The 18,580-nt window shown below is 47.9% G+C and overlaps 1 protein-coding gene across 2 annotated transcripts; it reads left to right on the top strand.

Moving 5' to 3' along the window:
* Positions 1-9,312: 9,312 nt before the first annotated feature.
* On the top strand, positions 9,313-12,645 carry LOC104306295 (potassium voltage-gated channel subfamily A member 1). Of its 2 annotated transcripts, none has more exons than XM_054178569.1 (2): positions 9,313-9,598; positions 10,375-12,645. In XM_054178569.1, the coding sequence occupies exon 2, from the start codon at positions 10,841-10,843 to the stop codon at positions 12,314-12,316; it is 1,476 nt and encodes a 491-aa protein (XP_054034544.1). In that variant the 5' UTR covers positions 9,313-9,598; positions 10,375-10,840; the 3' UTR covers positions 12,317-12,645. The 2 variants fall into 2 exon arrangements, with proteins under 2 accessions (XP_054034544.1, XP_054034545.1); XM_054178570.1 differs by having other exon boundaries at positions 10,372-12,645.
* Positions 12,646-18,580: the final 5,935 nt, after the last annotated feature.

Raw genomic sequence — 18,580 nt, 5'->3', positions numbered from 1 at the left:
ATGCCTGTTTCACTTTTGCCACTGCTGTTGAGTGATTCTCTGCCCCTTCCTCTGTAGGTCTGATATCTGCCTTGATTTACTAAGCCACACTTTCTTTCCTCAGAAAACTCAGCTAGGCTAGGTAAGACACTGAGGTGCTGGAGCATGTCCAGAGAAGAGCAAAGAAGCTGGTGAGGCATTTGGAAGCTGTCATGAGGAGTGGCTGAGGGAGCTGGGGTTGTTCAGTTTGGAGAAGAGAAGGCTGAGGGGAGGATCTTACTGCTCTCTTCTACCTGAATAGAATAGAATAGCATGGAATAGAAGAATAGAATATCACACAGTATCACAGTATCATAAAGGTTGGAAGAGACCTCGAGGATCATCAAGTCCAATCTGTCTCCACAGACCTCATGACTAGACCACGGCACCAAGTGCCACGTCCAATCCCCTCTTGAACACCTCCAGGGACGGTGACTCCACCACCTCCCTGGGCAGCACATTCCAATGATGAATGACTCGCTCGGTGAAGAACTTTCTATAGAATAGAGTAGGCTAGAGTAGAGTACAGTAGAATAGAATAGAATAGAATAGAATAGAATAGAATAGAATAGAATAGAATAGAATAGAATAGAATAGAATAGAATAGAATTAACCAGGTTGGAGGACACCTTCGAGATCATCGAGCCCAACCTATCACCCAACACTCCCTAATCAACTAAACCATGGCACCAAGTGCCTCATCCAGTTTCTCCCTAAACACCTCCAGTGATGGTGACTCCACCACCTCCCTGGGCAGCACATTCCAATGGCCAATCTCTCTTTCTGTAGAGGACACAGTCTCAAGCTGCACCAGGGGAGGTTTAAGTTGGATGTTACGAAGAAGTTCTTCATAGAGAGACTGGCCCATCATCTTCCCTCTGTGTAGCAACAGGACTGGATCTAGCCATTGTTTCTTTTGACCATAGAAGACCCATAATTAAGGCTTTTAAAAGGAGCAGGAAAAACAATGAAATGACAAGAAGCAACAGAAGTCATTGCCGTGTGCCATCAGCTCTCAGTATGCTTTGAAGCATGAGATTTGATTATCCCAGTCATAACAATGCCTGATCATACTGCAGGATAGTAACAAGGCTCAGCTGTCAGTATTAAAAGACAAAAAACATTTCAAAAGATCTTTTGCTCCCAACCTCCCCACCACCACACACCCACCCCCCAGGAATAAAGTCCAACTGTGAGCACCACAAACTCACCTTTGGTTCTATCTGTTGACTCTTCCCATGTCACAGACCACTGGCTGGAGAGCGGCCAGGCAGAAAGGGGGTACTGGTCGATAGTAGGCTGAACATGAGCCTGCAGTGTGCCCAGGTGGCCAAGAAGGCCAATGGCATCCTGGCCTGCATGAGGAATAGTGTGGTCAGGAGGAGCAGGGAAGGCATTCTGCCCCTGTACTCAGCGCTGATTAGTCCACACCTTGAGTACTGTGTCCAGTTCTGGGCTCCTCAGTTTAAGCAGGACATTGAGACTCTTGAATGTGTCCAGAGGACGCAATGATCTTGAAGGGCTCTTCCAACCTGTTTCTATTCCATTCTATTCTATTTGGAGCACAAGCCCTGTGAGGAGAGACTGAGGGAGCTGTGGTTGCTTAGCCTGGAGAAGAGGAGGCTCAGGGGAGACCTTCTTGATGTCTACAACTACCTGAAGGGAGGTTGTAGCCAGGTGGGGGTTGATCTCCCAGGCAACTAGCACCAGAACAAGAGGACACAGTCTCAAGCTGTACCAGGGGAGGCTTAGTCTGGATGTTAGGAAGAAGTTCTTCACAGAAAGAGAGATTGGCCATTGGAATGTGCTGCCCAGGGAGGTGGTGGAGTCACCATCCCTGGAGGTGTTTAGAAAGAGACTGGCTGAGGCACTTGGTGCCATGGTTTAGTTGATTAGATGGTGTTGGGTGATAGATTGGACTTGATGATCCCAAAGGTCTTTTCCAACCTGGTTAATTCTATTCTATTCTATTCTTATTCTTATTCCTATTCTATTCTATTCTATTCTATTCTATTCTATTCTATTCTATTCTATTCTATTCTATTCTGTTCTATTCTATTCTGTTCTACTCTACTCTATTCTACTCTATTCTATTCTATTCTATTCTATTCTATTCTATTCTATTCTATTCTATACAACTGCCTCTGCAAGGCAAATTTAGGCCAAAACATTACACTTCTTGCAGAGTATCCTTTGCTTCCATCAAATGCTATCTAAGATGACAGCTGCACAACTCATTTGTGGGCTTATGCAGCTCTAAATGGAGTCATAATGTTAATAAGCTGTTTCCCAGGCTTGAATGAATTTGGGCTACAATGCTATAAAGATTTAGAAGGTTCCAAACCAACCAGGGCAGCTCTCACTGCTTTGGACTTTACAAAGGTTTGTGTCTCCATGTGGAGGAAATATAGCATGGTGAGAGTGTTACTCATGAAACCCACATGAATAATGTAGTAGATGATCTTTGAGGTCCTTTCCAACCTAAAGCAATTTCTCAGCCTGTGATGTCATTGTGGGAAATCCACTCTGCTGCTGCATGATTTCAATCAGCAGTTTGCAGGTTCCCTGCTCACAGTGCTTAAAGCCTCTTTCACCGTGTAAAACCAACGGTGACTTCCTAATCCAGCTCCGGATTCACAGCCCCTCCATGCAATTTTTCTTTAATCCTTACAACACACTGAGTTTTAATCAGCAACTTTCTAAAAGCAAGCAAACAAAACCCCAGTTTTATTTTGTTTTGTTTCTCCTCACTAATTTGCCAGACTGAAAAACAGGAACCTGCAGCTGTCTCTGCGAGGTTTGAAGCTTTCTCTGCAAGGCTTGAAGCTTCCTCTGCAAGGCAAGGCTTTGAACGTGCAGAAACAGGTTCTGCTGTTGCTGGGCTGACCTACCTTTGACACAGGAGTCTATCAGTTCTGCTTCATGGAAAGCCACATCAGCAGACATCAAAGGCTGCAGCAAAGCTCCTCAGCCTGTGCAACTCCAAACGCCTGCTGCTTCCCCATCTGCTTGTGCTCCTCCACGCTACCATGCCAGGCTGGATGCACTTTCCATGGGGGAGAAGCTGTTTCCAAAGGCCTGCAGTGATAGGACAAGGGGCAAGGCCTTCAAACTAGAGAAGAATAGAATAGAATAGAATAGAATAGAATAGAATAGAATAGAATAGAATAGAATAGAATAGAATAGACCAGATCAGACCAGACCAGGTTGGAAGAGACCTTCAAGATCATCGCGTCCAACCTATCATCCAACACCACTTAATCAACTAAACCATGCAACCAAGGACCCTATCAATTCTCCTCCTTAACACCTCCAATGATGGTGACTCCACCACCTCCTTGGGCAGCATATTCCAATGCACAGATTTAGATTGGATCTGAGGAGCAAGTTCTGAGGGTAGTGGAACTCTGCAACAGGTTGCCTGGGGAGGTAGTTGAAGCCCCACCCCTGTGGATATTCAAGGTGAGGCTCAGCAGGGCTCTGGGCAACCTGATCTACTTAAGGATGCCCCTGTTTACTGCAAGGGGGTTGGTCTGGATGACTTTTGGAGGTCCCTTCCAACCCAAACAATTCTATCAGCACCAGAACAAGAGGACACAGTCTGAAGCTGTGCCAGGGGAAGTTTAGGCTGGAGGTGAGGAGAAAGTTCTTCACAGAGAGAGTTGTTAGCCATTGGAATGTGCTGCCCAGGGAGGTGGTAGAGTCACCCTCCCAGGAGGTGTTCAAGAGGGGACTGGATGTGGCACTTGGTGCCATGGTTTAGTAGTCCTGAGGTGCTGGGTGACAGGTTGGACTTGATGATCTCTGAGGTCTTTTCCAACCTGGTTGATTCTATGATTCTATGAAGTGAGATGAAGGGAGAAGCAGCCTGAGATGAGAGAAGGAACACACTGCTGCCAGCTGTGGCTTCATGGATAGTGACATTTTTGACCAGATGAGCTCTAGAAGCCTCATCATTTCATCTTGGGGGAAATTTGAGGGAATTAAGGGTGTCCCTGCTTACTGCAGTGGGGTTGGACTAGATGCCCTTTGGAGGTCCCTTTCAGCCCAGACCTTTCTATGCTTCTCTGAAGTGTTTCTCATAGCAAGGAGCTGTTGGAGTGGGACAACATGATTCACATCGTACCACCAGGCCCTACCACTACACAAAGCTGGACTTTTTCATTGTTTGTTTGCAACTTGGACTTTTGCTATGAAAACTTTTGTTTCTATACAGAACAGCTCAGTTTGCTTCCTGGGGGAGGGGGAATTATCAGTTCAACTGCGGGTGGCCATTTTCCTGTCATACAAAGGATAAGTAAGAGCTCTCTCTCTCCCTCTCCCTCTCCCTCTCCCTCTCCCTCTCCTTCTCCTTCTCCCTCTCCCTTCCCCCTTCTCCCTTCCCCTTCCCTTTTCCCTTCCCCTTCCCTTTTCCCTTCCCTTTTCCCTTCCCTTTTCCCTTCCCCTTCCCCTTCCCCTTCCCCTTCCCCTTCCCCTTCCCCTTCCCCTTCCCCGTCCCCTTCCCCTTCCCCTTCCCCTTCCCCTTCCCCTTCCCCCTTCCCCTTTCCCCTTTCCCTTTCCCTTCCCCTTTCCCTTCTTCTTCCCCTTTCCCTTCTTTTTCCCCTTCCCTTCCCTCTTTCTCTTTTCTTTTTCTCTTTTCTCTTTTCTTTTCTTTTCTTTTCTTTTCTTTTCTTTTCTTTTCTTTTCTTTTCTTTTCTTTTCTTTTCTTTTCTTTTCTTTTCTTTTCTTTTCTCTTTTCTTTTCTTTTCTCTTTTCTTTTCTTTTCTTTTCTTTTCTTTTCTTTTCTTTTCTTTTCTTTTCTTTTCTTTTCTTTTCTTTTCTTTTCTTTTCTTTTCTTTTCTTTTCTTTTCTTTTCTTTTCTTTTCTTTTCTTTTCTTTTCTTTTCTTTCCTTTTCTTTTCTTTTCTTTTCTTTTCTTTCCTTTTCTTCTCTTCTCTTCTCTTTTTTCTCTTCTCTTCTCTTCTCTTCTCTTCTCTTCTCTTCTCTTCTCTTCTCTTCTCTTCTCTTCTCTTTTCTGTGTTCTGTTTTGTTTTTTTTTTCTTTTCCCTCTCCTCTCCTTGAGTCGAGTCTCCTCTCCTCTCCTCTCCCCTCCCTCCTCTCCTCTCCATTTTATTTTATTTTATTTTATTTTATTTTATTTTATTTTATTATATTTTATTTCATTTTATCCTTTCCTTTCATTTCCTTTCTTTTCTTCCTTTCTTTTCATTCATCCTGACTTCTGGTTTGGCAGCAAGTTGAAGTCTCTTTCCCTTCCTCAACTTTTAATTCAAGCTGCTTAGCACCATTATGTGTAACATCTGACCTCCTGGCCAGACCTAGTTTTACTGCTCATTAGTCCATGCACCTTAACAAGGTTTTCAGTGACCCTATGGCTAATAGACCGCTTTTCTTAGAGAGACATCCACTTTCTGCATGATTGCTTGTCACTAATGTGAGTTAGATTGGAGTGAGAAACCACAGCATCCAAAGCTATGCAGAATGGGGGGGGGGGGGCAGCAAAATCCCAGTTTGTCCTTTCACTACCCTCTAATGTGTCTTGTGGCTTTCTTTGCTTCTTTTCATTTTTTCTTTTTGCTTTTCATTTCCTTATCTTTTCCTTTCCTTTCCTTTCCTTTTATTTTATCTTTTCTTTTCTTTTACTTTTCTTTATTTTCTTTTTTTTTTTTAATTTTTCTTTCTTTTTTCTTTTATTTCATTTCAGTTTTTTTAAATTTATCTTTTCTCTTGTCTTTTCTTGTCTTCTCTTTTTGCCTCTCCTCTCCTCTCTGAACCTCTTGGAACCTCTCCAAACCTCTCCGAACCTCCCCCTCCCCCCTCCTCTTCCCCCATCCCCTTCCTCTTACCCCTTAGCCCTTACTCCTTACCCCTTTCTCCTTCCCCTTCCCCTTTCCCCTTCCCTTTCCCATTTCCCCTTCCCTTTCCCCTTTCCCCTTTCCCCTTCCCTTTCCCCTTTCCCCTTCCCTCTCCCCCTTCCCCTTCCCTTTCCCCTTTCCCCTTCTCTTTCCCCTCTCCCCTTTCACCTTCCCTTTCCCCTCTCCCCTTTCCCTTCCCCTTGCCTCCTCTTTTTCCTTTTCCCCCTTTCCTCATTTCCTCTCCCCCCTGCCTCTGCTACTGATGTACCCACAGCTTCCAGTGAGGATTTGGCTGCTGCCATGCTAAGACAGCCCACAGGAGCAAACACCCTAAGCTGTTGTGACAGGCAAAGGAAGCACTTTTAGCACTGTTTTTCACCTATAAAAGCAAACCCTACAGACTTGCCTGAGATCAGGCAGGAGACCTAGGGCAGAACAGCACCTTGAGATCAAGCTTTTGCTTGTCAGAGCTGCCTTGTCCCCACACTCCTGGAGCATACCTACTTTGTCTTTGAGCTAGTACAGGGGGATATAACCCTGCACCAGAGGCGGGTGAGAGCTACCTCACAGAGCTATTTCTGCCAGGCAGTTCCAAGCACACTGCAGGCAGAGCTCTCCAAATGCCTCACAGTCAGCTCTGTGCAGCGTGGCATTCACTGCCATAACAGGATGTTGAGTCAAAGGCTAGAGCTGAGTTTATGGAAGGGTGGAACACCAGCCTGATTAGTTTAGTGGGACTGAGGTGGTGTGGATATTTTGGTTTGGTTTGGTTTGGTCTCTTCTTCTTTCTATTATCTTTTGGAGGGGTGGGGGTGGTCAGTACATGGTCTAGGGGTGCTGCTGCTGAGCTGCTGAAAGTGTCAGAAAAAACCCAGTGATTGTGATTTTCACTTGGAGAAGATTCTTTCTTGTTTTTAACCACTAGGGGTGAAAAAAAAAGTAGAAAAGGAAAGAAAAAAGCAACTTTTCTCTTGCCCAGAGAACTTCACCCTAAGTTTCCCACAAAATTTTCAGCACGTGTGCCCAGGCAGCCAAGAAGGCCAATGGCATCCTGGCCTGCATCAGGAAGAATGTGGCCAGCAGGAGCAGGGAAGTCATTCTGCCCCTGTGCTCAGCAATGGTTAGGCCACACCTTGAGTACTGTGTCCAGTTCTGAGCTCTTCAATTTAAGAAGGACATTGAGACTCTTGAAAGTGTCCAGAGAAGGGCAATGAGGCTGGGGAGAGGTCTGGGGCACAGTCCTGTGAGGAGAGGCTGAGGGAGCTGGGGTTGTTTAGCCTGGAGAAGAAAAGGCTCAGGGGAGACTTTCTTGCTGTCTACAACTACCTGAAGGGAGGTTGTAGCTAGGTGGGGGTTGGTCTCTTTTCCCAGGCAACCAGCACAAGAGGACACAGTCTCAAGCTGCACCAGGGGAGGTTTAGGCTTGAGGTGAAGAGAAAGTTCTTCCCAGAGAGAGTTGGTAGCCATTGGAATGTGCTGCCCAGGGAGGTGGTAGAGTCACCCTCCCTGGAGGTGTTCAAGAGGGGACTGGATGTGGCACTTGGTGCCATAGTTTAGTTGTCATGAGGTGTTGGGTGACAGGTTGGACTTGATGATCTTTGAGGTCTTTTCCAACCTGGTTGATTCTATGATTCTATGTGATACTCACAAGACAAAACCAAGCAAACCATCAAGCAAACAAAACCAACACAATAAAGCCCAAAGCCCACAGAGAAACAGAAAAGCCACCATCAACATAAAAAACCCCAAACAAAAACCCCCAACCCAACCAACCAAATAAAAAACACCCCAAAACCCCAACACTAGACCAGACAGAAAATCTTTTTCTTTGCACTTTTGTTTCCACCATGGCTGGTGAATGCAGCATGGAAAGTAGCTGTGATTACAGCACAGCTAGGGGCTAGAGGATCTTAGAAGGGTTTGTACTCCAGCCAAAAAACCCACCCAAATCACATCATCGTGAGGAGGATCCTGCTCCAACAAAACACAAGGATAAGTAAGAGGAAGGCAAGAAGAGAGAGAAACCATCCCTGAGGTCAGGTGGTTAAGTATTTTTGGACTGCCAAGGTGGTGATCTTAAGTGAAGATAATGCATTATGCAGTGGAAAGCTAATGAGACCAGGTCTGTTAAACATAGGCTTGGTGTTACTTATCTCTGGAATGCTTCAAATTACACAGGCCCAGGTTGTATTTGATCACCTCTCCTGCTTTGACAAAGTGAGCAGCGGGCTTTTATGTAATGCACACGATCATATACTGTAGGGAACAATCCTGCACCGGCAGGGGAGGGGAGGCTGATGACATAATGGGTCTTCTCCATCTCGAAGTTATGTGATTCATCAATTAAATAAATTCCGTGGGATAAAGCACCGCAAAAGGGCAGTTTCTCTCTGAAATAACGCTGCCTGCCGATTAACTCTTCCTGCCCAATTTCAGCCGCACCGCTCGGCATCCCAGCCTCCTCAACTATGCCCAGGAGGCTCCGGCGGCGCATCCCCGTCCGCTGTCGAGCGTATGGCATCGGGGGGGCCGGCAGCAGAACCAGGACCCCGGGCCGGACCAGACCTGCACCAGGGGGCCTTGGGGCACTGCGGGAGCAGCCCCCTCGGCTTCAGCATGGCTCTCCGTGCGGGATGTGTAAAGCTCCGCACCGCCCCGTCCGCCTCCCCTGCAGGTGCCGCGGGAACGGGGTGTGTGGGCTCGGGCAGGGAAAAGCGACCGCTGGATTCCCGCTGCTCCTCTGCGCGGCGGCGCGGCGGGCTGGGGGCGGGCGGACGCTCCGCGCACCTGCCCGGGCAGCTTTGCGCACCCCGCTCCCCTTGGGATCCCCCAGTCGCTCTCCGCAAGCTCCGCTGCGGGCTGGGGCGAGTGCGGTGTCCCGCGGCGGCCGGTGCCGGCGGGCCGGAGCTGCTGCCTGCATTGCGTCGGGGGCGCGGCGAGCAGCTTGCCGCGGCGGCGGCGGGGCCCGCGGGGGCGGCCGGCCCTGGGGGCAACCTGCCTCCTTCCCCTCCTCCCTCTGGTCTCGTCCTCCCCCCGCCTCCCCCCGCTCCCCGCTCCCGGAGCTGCACCAAACAGCTCTCAGGTTTCTGCTGATACTGCAGCATCAAGAAATGGCTCGAGTTTGCTCCTTGCGCTTATGCATTCAGCAGCCCTCTCGCTCCTACCACACGCGTCCAGCTCCTGCCTCCTGCTGCTGCTGCTGCTGCCGGGACGAGCCAAGACCGACTCCGGGGATGCGGCTGCAGGACTGCGGCTCTTCCCAGCCGCCGCTGCCCAGCGCCCGACTCCTTTTCCAGCTGTCTTAAGGGAAAAGAGCAAGAGAACCAGCAGCTATCTCGGACTCCTTGATTTCATTTCCTAACTCAAGCCTTTCGGAAAAGGTACTTTGCACTCTTTCTCACCGCTGCCACAACCCCTCCCGCCATCTCCCCCCCCCACCCCCCAACCCCCCCACTGCGGTTCTCGGCAGAAACTAATTAAACCCACTCGCCCTTGGTGCAGCCTAAGACAGTGTATGAATATTTCAGTGCCTCGCAGGCAGCCCTGTAAAGCGATCGCTGTTGTTATTAAGAGGGGCGCAAGAGGAGGAGAAGGAGGAGGAGGAGGGTTGAGTTTGCCACTGCGGTTTTTGTTTTGGTTTGGGTTTTGTTGGATGCTGCTGCAAGGCGACTTGACGCATTCCGGCGCTGGCTCCTACTCCTAACCGGCGCATCTCACTCGGAGCAGGTAAGAAAAAGCCTTTCTTTCCCCCCGCGCTCCTCGACTCGATTTTGGGCACTTTGGGTCTGTCATGTCGAGCTCAATGCCCTCGTCTCTCTCTCTTAGTTGTGTTTAGCGGTTGCAGAGCAAGAGAGGAGAAGCTTTGCTCCCCCTCCCCTAAGTCCCCCCTCCCCAGTCGGTGCGATGAAGTTGTCAGCCCTCACTTTAGTCTCCACCGTTTGTGAAGCGGGGAGCGTGGCGGTCAGGAGACTTTTCGCAAGGAGGTGACCCCACTGAAGTTGCTTGGGAAGCCCTCCCGATGCGCTCAGGGCGCTGCAGGGTCCCTTCTTGCCTTGGAGGGATGTGTGGGAACGCGTAGGGCTCTGCATGTGGTGCTGTAGTGGGCAGAGCGGGATGTTCTTGCTGGTGTGAAAACCAATCCACTGCGCCTGATTGAGTGAGCGAGCGAGCGTGTGTGTGGTCGGGTTTGGGGGCTGGTTTATGATGTTTCTTTCCTCCCTGGCAGCCTCCATCCTGCAAATGAGCTTTATGCCTTCCAAAGCGGAGTTCTCTCCATTCCTCTCTCCCCAGCACACAAGGAGAGGAGCGGGGCTGTGGCGGGGGCTGGGGAGGGCAGGCGATGGAAATTTTGCTGAGTTGGCATTGCGAGGACTCGCACCTCTCAGCCGCTCCGTGATTGATTGATCGATTTATTTGTTTGTTTATTTATTTATTTGTGTGTATGTATGTGTGTGTGTGTGTGCATGTGCGTGTGTGTGTGTGTGGTAACTTCGTGACAGCAGCTGCTGCGATGGTCGAGTCGGCGAGAAAAGCGGACGGATCGAGTTAAAGGCAAAAGGAGACGGCTGGGGAGGAGACCCCAGCCTAGGGCTGCACTTCATAGACCTTCAGCCTCCCGGCTTGGGGGACAGGACCCCTCACCTTACCTGCCCTTTTCCCCCCCTAAAGGTACTTCTTCCCTCTTTCTTCACCCTCCCGTCATCCCCGATGCCTCTCCCTTCATCCCACCTCTCCTTTCCCCTTTTGAATAGTTCCATCCTTTAGGCTCCTCGTCTATCCCTTCCTCAAGCTCCATCCCGAGTCATCATCCCTCCCTGCAGTCTCTGAGCCTCCCCACATCCCCCCCTCTCCCCCTCCCTGAACTGCCCTGGGGCTCTCTGCTCTCCTCCATCCCTCCTTCCCCCCTCTTCAGCCCCTCTCCCCCACTTCTCCTCTCCTGTCCCTGGATCCCCCTTCCCGTGTGCCACCATGACCGTGATGGCTGGAGAGAACATGGATGAGACTTCTGCGCTACCTGGCCACCCCCAGGATAGCTACCAGCCCGCTGCCCACGATGACCACGAGTGCTGTGAGCGCGTAGTGATAAACATTGCCGGACTGCGCTTCGAGACACAGCTGAAGACCTTAGCCCAGTTCCCCAACACTCTGCTGGGCAACCCCAAGAAGCGCATGAGGTACTTTGACCCCTTGCGCAACGAGTACTTCTTTGACCGCAACCGGCCCAGCTTTGACGCCATCCTCTACTACTACCAGTCCGGGGGGCGGCTCCGCCGGCCGGTCAATGTGCCCCTGGACATGTTCTCTGAGGAGATCAAATTTTATGAGCTGGGTGAGGAGGCGATGGAGAAGTTCCGGGAAGATGAAGGATTCATCAAAGATGAGGAGAGACCCTTGCCGGAGGGGGAGTACCAGCGCCAAGTGTGGCTCCTCTTTGAGTACCCAGAAAGCTCTGGGCCTGCAAGGGTCATTGCAATAGTCTCCGTCATGGTGATCCTCATCTCCATCGTGATCTTCTGCCTAGAGACATTGCCCGAGCTGAAGGAGGACAAGGAGTACACGGTGCATCGCACTGACAACACCACCCAGGTCTACAAGTCCAACATTTTCACAGACCCCTTCTTTGTCGTGGAGACCCTGTGCATCATCTGGTTCTCCTTCGAGCTGGTGGTGCGCTTCTTTGCTTGCCCCAGCAAGACCGATTTTTTCAAGAATATAATGAACTTCATTGACATTGTGGCCATCATCCCTTACTTCATCACCCTGGGCACCGAGATGGCTGAGCGGGAGGGGACTCAGAAAGGAGAGCAGGCCACCTCCTTGGCCATCCTGAGAGTCATCAGACTGGTAAGAGTCTTTCGAATCTTCAAACTCTCCCGGCACTCTAAGGGCCTCCAGATTTTGGGACAGACCCTGAAAGCCAGTATGAGAGAGCTAGGTTTGTTAATCTTCTTCCTCTTCATTGGGGTGATCTTGTTCTCGAGCGCGGTGTACTTTGCTGAGGCTGAAGAACCTGAGTCTCATTTCACAAGTATCCCCGATGCTTTCTGGTGGGCGGTGGTATCCATGACCACTGTGGGCTATGGTGACATGTACCCTGTGACAATTGGAGGCAAAATCGTAGGCTCCTTGTGTGCCATCGCTGGTGTGCTGACAATTGCCCTGCCTGTACCTGTCATCGTGTCCAACTTCAACTACTTCTACCACCGAGAAACAGAAGGGGAAGAGCAGGCTCAGTTGCTTCACGTTAGCTCCCCCAATTTAGCATCTGACAGTGATCTCAGTCGCCGCAGCTCCTCCACAATCAGCAAATCTGAGTACATGGAGATCGAAGAGGATATGAATAATAGCATAGACAATTTTAGAGAGGCTAATCTCAGAACTGGCAACTGCACTGTAGCCAACCAAAACTGCGTTAATAAAAGCAAGCTGCTGACTGATGTGTAAACAAACAAACAAACAAACACCACACAGGAAAGAAAGGAAAACAAAAAAAGAGAGAGAGAGAGAGAGAAAAAAACAAACAAAACACCAACCAAAACCCCCACTCACTGCTTGAAGACTTTAGTGACACCGTCACACTTTGTAGATGCTTTACTGATAGCCTCTGAATGCTTTTAATTCACCTCCTAAATGCATTGTTGCATTGCAACCTTATTGGTTGATTGATTGATTGGTTGATTTTTGGCTCGGTGATAACGAACCTTCCAGGATCCACGAAAGATAATCTTCTTCTTATTGTTTTTGTTGTTGTTGTTGTTTAGTTTATTTCTTTTTTTTTTTTTTAAGAGGCATTTGCCACCTGATCAATGACAACTAGTTCAGTTTTAAGCTCTATGATTCTAAGGCCTAAACTTTTTCCTCCCCTACATCCCTTTTGTTTCATTTGTTTTGTTTTCTTTGTTTGGTTGTTTTGGTGTTGGGTTATTTTTTTTTGGGGGGGGGGGGGGGGGGGGAGGGGGGGATGAAGTCAACTTGAACTAAACAAAGACAGTTTCTAGAGCTACAAAGCATATGCATGGATTCCAGTTAAAAAAGTACTCTGCAGAAGTGCACAGTTTTAATAATAATAATAATAATTATTGTTTTAATAATAACAACAAAGGGATTAGCAAGAACCTGCAGCAAACCTCTGCCGGTGGTTTTGACGAAGGAGTGCAACTTTCCCTTCCACCCCTCCCCCCCCCCAATGGGAAAGATTCCACACTTCCAACCTCCAGCTCCACACAGCACCTTACTCTGACAAACACACTTCAGCCCTGCTCTCTTTTGCTCTCCATAGAAGACCTAATCCAGCAAGAAAACAGCCAACACCACACAACAGCACCAACACCACACAACAGCCGAAGACGAAACATCTGCAGCGCTGCTAAGTTCTCTTTACGTGCAGATGATTCGAACACAGTTTTACTTCGGGGGTATTTTTTTGTTTGTTTGTTTGCATTTGATTTCTTTTTGTCCCTGTCCAGAACTGGATACAAAGAAAAAAACCAAAACCCAAACCTTTGAAGCCCCTCTGTTGCAAGATAGCACAATGGAGTTTAAATATCAGCATGTTTCAATTTGATACTACTTATTTTAGAGTCGCATGCCTGAAGCGTTACCTCAGACAACTAGCGGATAAGCTTTCGTTTGAACTGAATCTTCTGAACATAGGTCCTTTACCTCTCTCTCTCTCTGTTTGATTTTATTTTTTTAATTGATTTTTCTTTTCTTTACCCTTCCCCCCCCCCCCCCCCCCCCCCCCCCCCTTTCTGTTTGATTTGCATTCACCAGAAGTGCACTCCTTAATTCACTCCGACGTTTTAAAGTACTGTATTTAAGTGCTTTTAATGTTAGCCGAAAAACAAACACGGGAACAATAACTCTTTTCTTTGGGGTGGGGGAGGGAGCTCAAAGCATGTTCAAATACTCAGCATTGGGGTGGGGGTGGGGGGCTATTGGATTAAGGTGTAACTTGAATTAATTAGTGCATGAAATTCAATACTACTACTACTACTAACGCTGATAACGATAATACTGATAAACAATAAAAGCAAAACACACATTAAAGAGAACCTTTTAAACGTGCTTGGTAGATTCGAGGGCCTGATTGAACTGATCACCTGATTGTTTTCCTGCATTGCTCAGGGAAACTGTGGTGGCTTATATATTTTTTGTTGTTGTTGTTGTTGTCCAGGCATTCTGGGAAAGGAACATACCCCATCCCTTAAAGGGAAAGCTCTATGGAACATTAAGAAGTCAGGTTATATATAGCAACACCTAAAACCTAGTTACCTTTATAGCTGAAAGGTGCAGATGCATGCTTTTTGGTGCATTCTCAGAATGTAAATGAAACTTAACCTATCAATATGCATCCAAATGGCAGCAGCTGGTTTCTTTTGCAGTCATTAGTTGTGAGGGTTTTCTTCTTCTTCTTCTTCTTTCTTTTCTCTTTTTAAATGGTATTCCCCTAAAACTCACTGAAGAGACTCAACAGATCGGGTTAGAGCGTTGTGCAGTGCCTTTATCTTACATCCCCTAAACTTGCTGAAAGTGCCTCCAGGAACTGAGCTGGTCGGAGAGAGCAAAGGAAAAGGGCAAGGCAGCAGCGTTTGTTGGTAGGGGTGTTCTGTGCTGCCTCTTGGCACAGCACAGAAAGGGGGCAGGGAAAGAGAGCAAAAAGCAAGGGTGAGTGAAAGGCATGCAGAAGAGGTGGGCAGAGACCACCAGCACCCGTGGGATACCTTCCTTCCCCAGCCAGTCCTGTGCTGCCTGGGCTCAGGATTTGCTTCTGCCAAATCACCCCTAGTTGTGCTTATGCAAGACTTCCAAGTTTCCCTGGATTGTTTATAGAGACATCACTGCCATCGTTGCACTCGCCCTTCCTTTCCCAGTGAGATGACTTTTTGACAGCCTGTCCTGACCTGGCAGGATGTAGGAGGAAAGAGTAGGGATCAGCATGAACTGCGGTGTTGCCCGGTCAGGCAACCAGACTGCAGGGCCGTACTTTTCTTCCCTTGGATTCTTTAGCAGGTATGTGGGAGAGGCTTTCCAGTGCTCTCCCATCCCTGCCTCCTCCCTTCCCTTTCATCAGTCTGTCAGATCTTAAATCCCATCACAGATCCTTTGAGCTATATTCTTTCTTTCTTTTTCCCTGGTCCCGAACCTTACTCTACATTCACCACTACCCGGTGAAGGAAGCAATGACACTAGGAGAAGGTATCTTCTGCAATATGCCAGCCTTGCCTGCTAGGCCCTGGAACATAGCAACTTTTGTTCTGCACTAATGTAGGCACTAAGATGTGATTTTTTGTTTTCAAATGGGAAAAGTTGAGGATCTTCATTCTGCACTTAGCCTGTGGCCAACTGCGGTCGAACACTCCTTCCACACTGTACAGATCCTTTCTTCCCCATCTTTCTCATCTATGAATATATGTGTATAAATGTATATATATATATATGTATGTGTGTGTGCCTGCACATGTGTGCATCACACCTATGCAGGCACACACACACATACACACACACATATATCTATAAAAATCAAGGCACTTAGAGTTAAAACCCGACCCTAACTCTGCAGCTACGCACAAGCCTGACTTGCCAGGTTTCCAGAAAGACTTGACTTCATTTCTCATTGTGTGGCTTCTGTGACTCTTAGTGCTGAGAAAGTAATCAAGAGCTGAGGGAACTCTCAGCCCCCACAAGAAATGCAAAGCATCAGCTCAAACAGGGCATTATATCCTCTAGGTAGGTGTAAAACTTCCTTCCTGTCCTCTGCTCGCTCCCCTGCCCCTTGTATACCTCTCACCCCATTAAATTCTGGTGGTCCTTAATCTTCCCAGGCTCTTGAATTTTAGGGTAGGACTTCTCCTGTCTAAATGGACTTGAATGTTGCACTCAGCTTATAAAACAACCAACTGACTCAACTAAACAGCAATAATCAGTTCAGTGCTGTGGAATTGATGATCAGAACGTAGCATCTGGGAGATGAGGCCTCGCTTTGGTAACTTAAATTCTGCCACAGCTGGGTATGCACACCTTAGCTTCATGAGTGGAATGATAGCCATTCCTCATATGTGAAGAGAAAAATGCTTCATGCAGCACCTCTTCTTTGTCAGGAGACTGGGATGGATCATTAGGACTCAGGATGATTTGGGGAGCCTGAATGTTGCATTGTCCATATATAGTTCACTGCAAAGGATCTCAATACATGTGGAGTACAGGAATTTAACCTCAGGTAGCATAGGCATGCATTTTTGACACATCTGACACAAAAATAGTAACAGGAAAAAGAAAAGGCTCTTACACCCTTTACAGAGGAGTGCTGAAATGTCCTTGTAGGCCTGAAGGTGCACTTAACAAACTGCCAGTTCTTAAGAGTAAGCATCTTTTCCCTTTCCCTTTCCCTTTCTCTTCCCCTTTCCCCTTTCCTCTTTCCCCTTTCCTCTTTCTCCTTTCCTTCTCCCCATTCACCCCTTTCCCCTTTTTCTCCCTCTTTTGGCACATGTTTCTTTTAGCCACACATGAGCTCTGTGGGGTTGTTAGTGGAAGAGGACTGGAAATGAGCTGATGGCCAATTTAGTGCATCTCTGAAAGTCAACAGACCTTCATTCATGTGGTAGGGACCTCCCAGAGGCAGTCCCCATGTTTTGCTGGACAGTGAAACTAGCAGATGTGGCAGTGTTAGCTGGGCTGTAGTTTGATGAGTCAAGGCAGTTCCAGCATAAAGAGCTGTTCCAGCTCCTCAGGCCTCCTTTACCAGCCACTGCTGTATGCTTTTCTGCTTCTTGGTGGCTCCCATAAAGCTTTTCCTTCATCCGCCCTGTGAAGAGGATGTGGGAACTTATTGGAGTGAGGAAGGCAGCAGTGCATTGCAGTGCAGAGAGAGGAATGAAGTGAGGAGGCAGTGGGCAGGAATCCCAAAGGCTGGTATCGCTGCCAAAATCCCCCATCTGGTCCTACCATACCATACAGCACTAGGGAACAGGCAAAGGAGCAAGAGGGAGAGCGACGAGGAAAGGCTCTGTGCACCCTTCCTTCCTTCACAGAGCTGAGAGGTTGCTGCCACATCACCAGGAGCTGAAATCCTCTGCGTGGCAGCTCCAAGAGAGACAATGAATGGGATTTATGATTTACTTTTTTGTTTGTTTGTTTTCCCTTTTCTTTTCACTCCCCCCCCCCCCACTTTTGACACGAGGAAGTTCGTGTGCTGCAGTAAGCCAGGCTGTGAGTTCACAGCATCCTAGCAAACCCATGCAGGTTCCCTGCATGGAGTCTTCTTAAGCCCGATCACCGCTGGTGGTGGTGGCAGGGGGGGACTTCAGGAAAGCAAGCTAATCCGAATTAATGAAAGGTGTGCATTTAAAGTAGATTTGTTAGACTGCTTTAAAGCCCAGCATGGACATTCTGTTGCAGTATAAAAGCAACCTTAATCTGATTTGGAGTCGTTCTTTTGCCTTTTTCCCCCCTCTTTTTTTCCATTTTGGAAGGAAAGTAAAGCTGAATTGAATTAAGGCTGCTTTAATTCTGAACACAATGGGGCTTAATGCAGTTTACCTCATCTGCCTCACAAGTTCATTCAGACAGAAAAGCCTTTAGTAATCATTAAATGTAATGGAACTGACACTGCTTTGCAGGGAGAGGTTGGGGGAGGGATGGTGGCTGGGCAGAGTGTGGCCACCGTGCTACAAAACTCAGAATGCGAGCGCTGGAAATTCACACACTGGCTTACTGAGGGCTAACTGTTGTCCCTAGTAACAATCCCAGCGATTTCCTCCCTCTGTCCCTGGTTTACACCTTTTTGTAGGTGAGAGGAGAGTCAAACTCGCTGCCTTCTGGGAAGTCACACAAATGGCTCACGGCCCAAGGAAAGTCATTTCCAAGTTGCAAAGCCTCTGTGCACGTGCTCGACCCGATGCACTGTTCGAGCACGTGGACAAGGCCTTGAAAGACAGTATGAAGCACTAGAGACAGGGTCAAAAAACAACCCTCCATCAGTCAGCTTTAAAAGTCCTCTTGTTTTCAGCACTGATTTTCGCTCAGGTAGAGATGGCAGCGACCAGACCCTTCTTAGCAAATCATCTGTGGCGTCCCTTAGAGGCTGCACTGGGCCCAAGCCAACACCTGGAGCAGTGGCAACTTTTATTGCCGATCTTTTACACTTCTTATGACTTTTTTTTTTTTGCTGAGGGACAATTGTTTTCATTGGGCAGGACTGCAGAAAGGTTGTTTCTATTATTAAGAGAGCTGAAGCCCAAGTGTGACCTAAAAAAACCTCCAAACAACCCCACAGCTGCTTATTTTTATGTATAAAATAGTGAGTTTCACTTTTCCACAGCTGACACTTGGACAGGGCATTTTCTGCCATGCCATGTGTCTAAACCTAAAGAAAACAAAACACTAGGGGAAGGAACATCTGAAAGTTACTAGGAAAAGGTGGAGAGTTGTGCTTTAGAGTAAGATCTGCATACACACAGAGAGAATGTTTTCCTTTCCAAATACTAGCTTGAGAACTGTGTTTAGAGAGGTTCCATTTCCCTCCACCTGAGCTGGTCTGGCAAAGTTAATGTTGGTGGGGTGGGGAAACTTCAACCCCTCCACATCCCCCCACATGAAGAGGAGGTTGTGACAGTTTAGGCTGCGACTTTAAGAAAGGATGGCTGCAAAGGATATATAGCATCCTAAAGTATAATGGTACTGCAGGAGTGGTTTGATCCTGTAAGGCTT

Source organism: Dryobates pubescens, chromosome Z, assembly GCF_014839835.1.
Source record: "Dryobates pubescens isolate bDryPub1 chromosome Z, bDryPub1.pri, whole genome shotgun sequence".
Classification (NCBI taxonomy): domain Eukaryota; kingdom Metazoa; phylum Chordata; class Aves; order Piciformes; family Picidae; genus Dryobates; species Dryobates pubescens.
This window is presented reverse-complemented; position numbering and strand designations above follow the sequence as displayed.

What these genes read in the sequence shown, in the direction of transcription:
- LOC104306295 (XM_054178569.1), top strand. Translation starts at nt 10,841, where the DNA reads ATGACCGTGATGGCTGGAGAGAACATGGATGAGACTTCTGCGCTACCT.